At 62.7% G+C, this 2,808-nt stretch overlaps 1 protein-coding gene across 1 annotated transcript; it reads left to right on the top strand.

The window, feature by feature from the left end:
- Positions 1 to 781: 781 nt before the first annotated feature.
- KCNJ4 (potassium inwardly rectifying channel subfamily J member 4) lies at positions 782 to 2,116 on the top strand. Its single transcript, XM_052640806.1, has one exon. The coding sequence runs from the start codon at positions 782 to 784 to the stop codon at positions 2,114 to 2,116; it is 1,335 nt and encodes a 444-aa protein (XP_052496766.1).
- Positions 2,117 to 2,808: the final 692 nt, after the last annotated feature.

The raw sequence follows: 2,808 nt of genomic DNA, 5'->3' as shown, positions 1-2,808 counted from the left end.
ACAGGAACTGAGGTGGGGCTGTGGGTCCCAGTGCTACCCAGCAGAACCTTCTGCGCTGAGGGGACTGTCCTGAACCTGCTCTGTCCGGCATGGTAGCCAGTAGCCACACGTGGCTACAGAGCCCTTGAAATGTGGCTAATGCAACTGGGGAACTGATGCTGACGTTTTGTTTAATTTTAACTGAATGTAAGAGGCACAGGTGGCCAGTGGGTGCTGAACTGGACAGCACAAGGGAATGTCCAGCCCTCAAGAGACCCAAAGGGCAGAGGCTGAACATAGGGAGGGGAGCAGGGCCCAGAGCATTCACAACAGCCTCTCTTCAGGGCCAGTGGGATGATCGGTGGGGGGCGCTGCTGAGATGGGCATCTGGAAGCTCCTGGAAGGAAAGGGAAGAGCAATCAAAGGAGGTTCTGGCGGGGGGATGATGGGCAGAGGGTGCAGCATGAGGGGCTGGGACTCGGACCTGAATCCCAGTGGCCTCAGCTACTGGTCCAGCAGGCCCCAACCCTGGAGCTGGGCTGGCCACAGAGGCACTTCCTCGCTGTTGTCAGAACCATCCTAACATTCTGCCTGAGGGGTGAAGGAAACCTTGGGTCCTAGTCCAGGCTTTTCCCCTCCTGGGCATCTTTGGGCAGGTTCCTTGCCACCCTAGAACCTGGGTCCCTGGGGGCATTTGGAGAGCCATCCCCCACAGTACCCACTCGCTCCCTGGCACCTCATGTGTCTGGCTTCTCCCCTGCAGGCCCTGCGTCTTCCCAGGTGACCACGCCGGCTTCAGGACATGCACGGGCACAGCCGCAACGGGCAGGCCCACGTGCCCCGGCGGAAACGCCGCAACCGCTTCGTCAAAAAGAACGGCCAATGCAACGTCTACTTCGCCAACCTGAGCAACAAGTCACAGCGCTACATGGCGGACATCTTCACCACCTGCGTGGACACGCGCTGGCGCTACATGCTCATGATCTTCTCAGCGGCCTTCCTCGTCTCCTGGCTCTTTTTCGGCCTCCTCTTCTGGTGCATCGCCTTCTTCCACGGTGATCTGGAGGCCGGCCCGGCGGGGGCCGCGGCGGGGACCGCGGCGGGAGGCGGCGGGGCGGCACCGGTGGCTCCCAAGCCCTGCATTATGCACGTGAATGGCTTCCTGGGCGCCTTCCTCTTCTCGGTGGAGACACAGACGACCATCGGCTACGGGTTCCGGTGCGTGACGGAGGAGTGCCCGCTGGCGGTCATCGCCGTGGTGGTCCAGTCTATCGTGGGCTGTGTCATCGACTCCTTCATGATTGGCACCATCATGGCCAAGATGGCCCGGCCCAAGAAGCGGGCGCAGACGTTGCTGTTCAGCCACCACGCCGTCATCTCGGTGCGCGACGGCAAGCTCTGCCTCATGTGGCGCGTGGGCAACCTACGCAAGAGCCACATCGTGGAGGCCCACGTGCGGGCCCAGCTCATCAAGCCCTACATGACCCAGGAGGGCGAGTACCTGCCGCTGGATCAGCGGGACCTCAACGTGGGCTACGACATCGGCCTGGACCGCATCTTCCTGGTCTCGCCCATCATCATTGTCCATGAGATCGACGAGGACAGCCCGCTCTACGGCATGGGCAAGGAGGAGCTGGAGTCGGAGGACTTCGAGATCGTGGTCATCCTGGAGGGTATGGTGGAGGCCACGGCCATGACCACCCAGGCCCGCAGCTCCTACCTGGCCAGCGAGATCCTGTGGGGCCACCGCTTCGAGCCCGTGGTCTTTGAGGAGAAGAGCCACTACAAGGTGGACTACTCGCGCTTCCACAAGACCTACGAGGTGGCCGGCACACCCTGCTGCTCTGCCCGGGAGCTGCAGGAGAGCAAGATCACCGTGCTGCCCGCCCCGCCGCCCCCGCCCAGTGCCTTCTGCTACGAGAACGAGCTGGCCCTCATGAGCCAGGAGGAAGAGGAGATGGAGGAGGAGGCTGCGGCCGCTGCCGCTGTGGCTGCGGGCCTGGGCCTGGAGGCGGGCTCCAAGGAGGAGGCGGGCATCATCCGGATGCTGGAGTTTGGCAGCCACCTGGATCTGGAGCGCATGCAAGCCACCCTCCCGCTGGACAACATCTCCTACCGCAGGGAGTCTGCCATCTGACCTCCGAGCCCGCCCTCTTGCTTCCCACGGGAGCCTCGCTGGGGGGTGTGCTGCCAGGACACCCCCTCCACACTCAGGACAGAACTCACCCTGGCTCCGGACCTTCTGGAGGGACGTGGGGGCTTCAAAGACTGGGAGAGCCCTTCCTACTGACTCCAGAACCCAGGCCTGGGAAAGGGCCAGGACACCCAACTCCCCAGCACCTACCCACTGGCGAGCTCAGGAACCCCAGACCCCTCACCCTTTCCCCACCGACCCTTCAAGGACATTCCCCCTTTGCTCTCAGAACCTTGGGGAAGGTGCCTGGACTGTTGGGGGGTGGGCATCTTGGGGTTCTGGGGTGGGCCACTGGCTAGTTTGGGAGGGTGGGAGGGGGGTGCGTTTCTTCTGCATGACTGTGGTCTGTTGCTCATGACTTTCTTTTGTAAATATCTATAAATGGAAAGATGGAGGCACCGAATCCACCTTCTGCCATGTGTGCCCGCAGGACCAGGCGGTGCAGGCCTTCTCTGGGCACCCCGCCCCCTCCCCACCCACCTGGCTGGTTGCTCGAGGCCGTTAGAGCCAGCTGTTTGGCCCCTGGATAGTGTTGGGTTTGGGTGCAGAAGTGGGACCCCAAGGAGCAGGATAAGGGCCGTCCCTCCCTGCGGTCCCTCTGGGCCCATAGGCCCAGCCCAGATTGACAATGGAGT

Source organism: Budorcas taxicolor, chromosome 5 (genome assembly GCF_023091745.1).
Source record: "Budorcas taxicolor isolate Tak-1 chromosome 5, Takin1.1, whole genome shotgun sequence".
Lineage (NCBI taxonomy): Eukaryota > Metazoa > Chordata > Mammalia > Artiodactyla > Bovidae > Budorcas > Budorcas taxicolor.
Note: the sequence above shows the minus strand (reverse complement) of the source record. Positions and strands in the feature narration are given on the sequence as shown.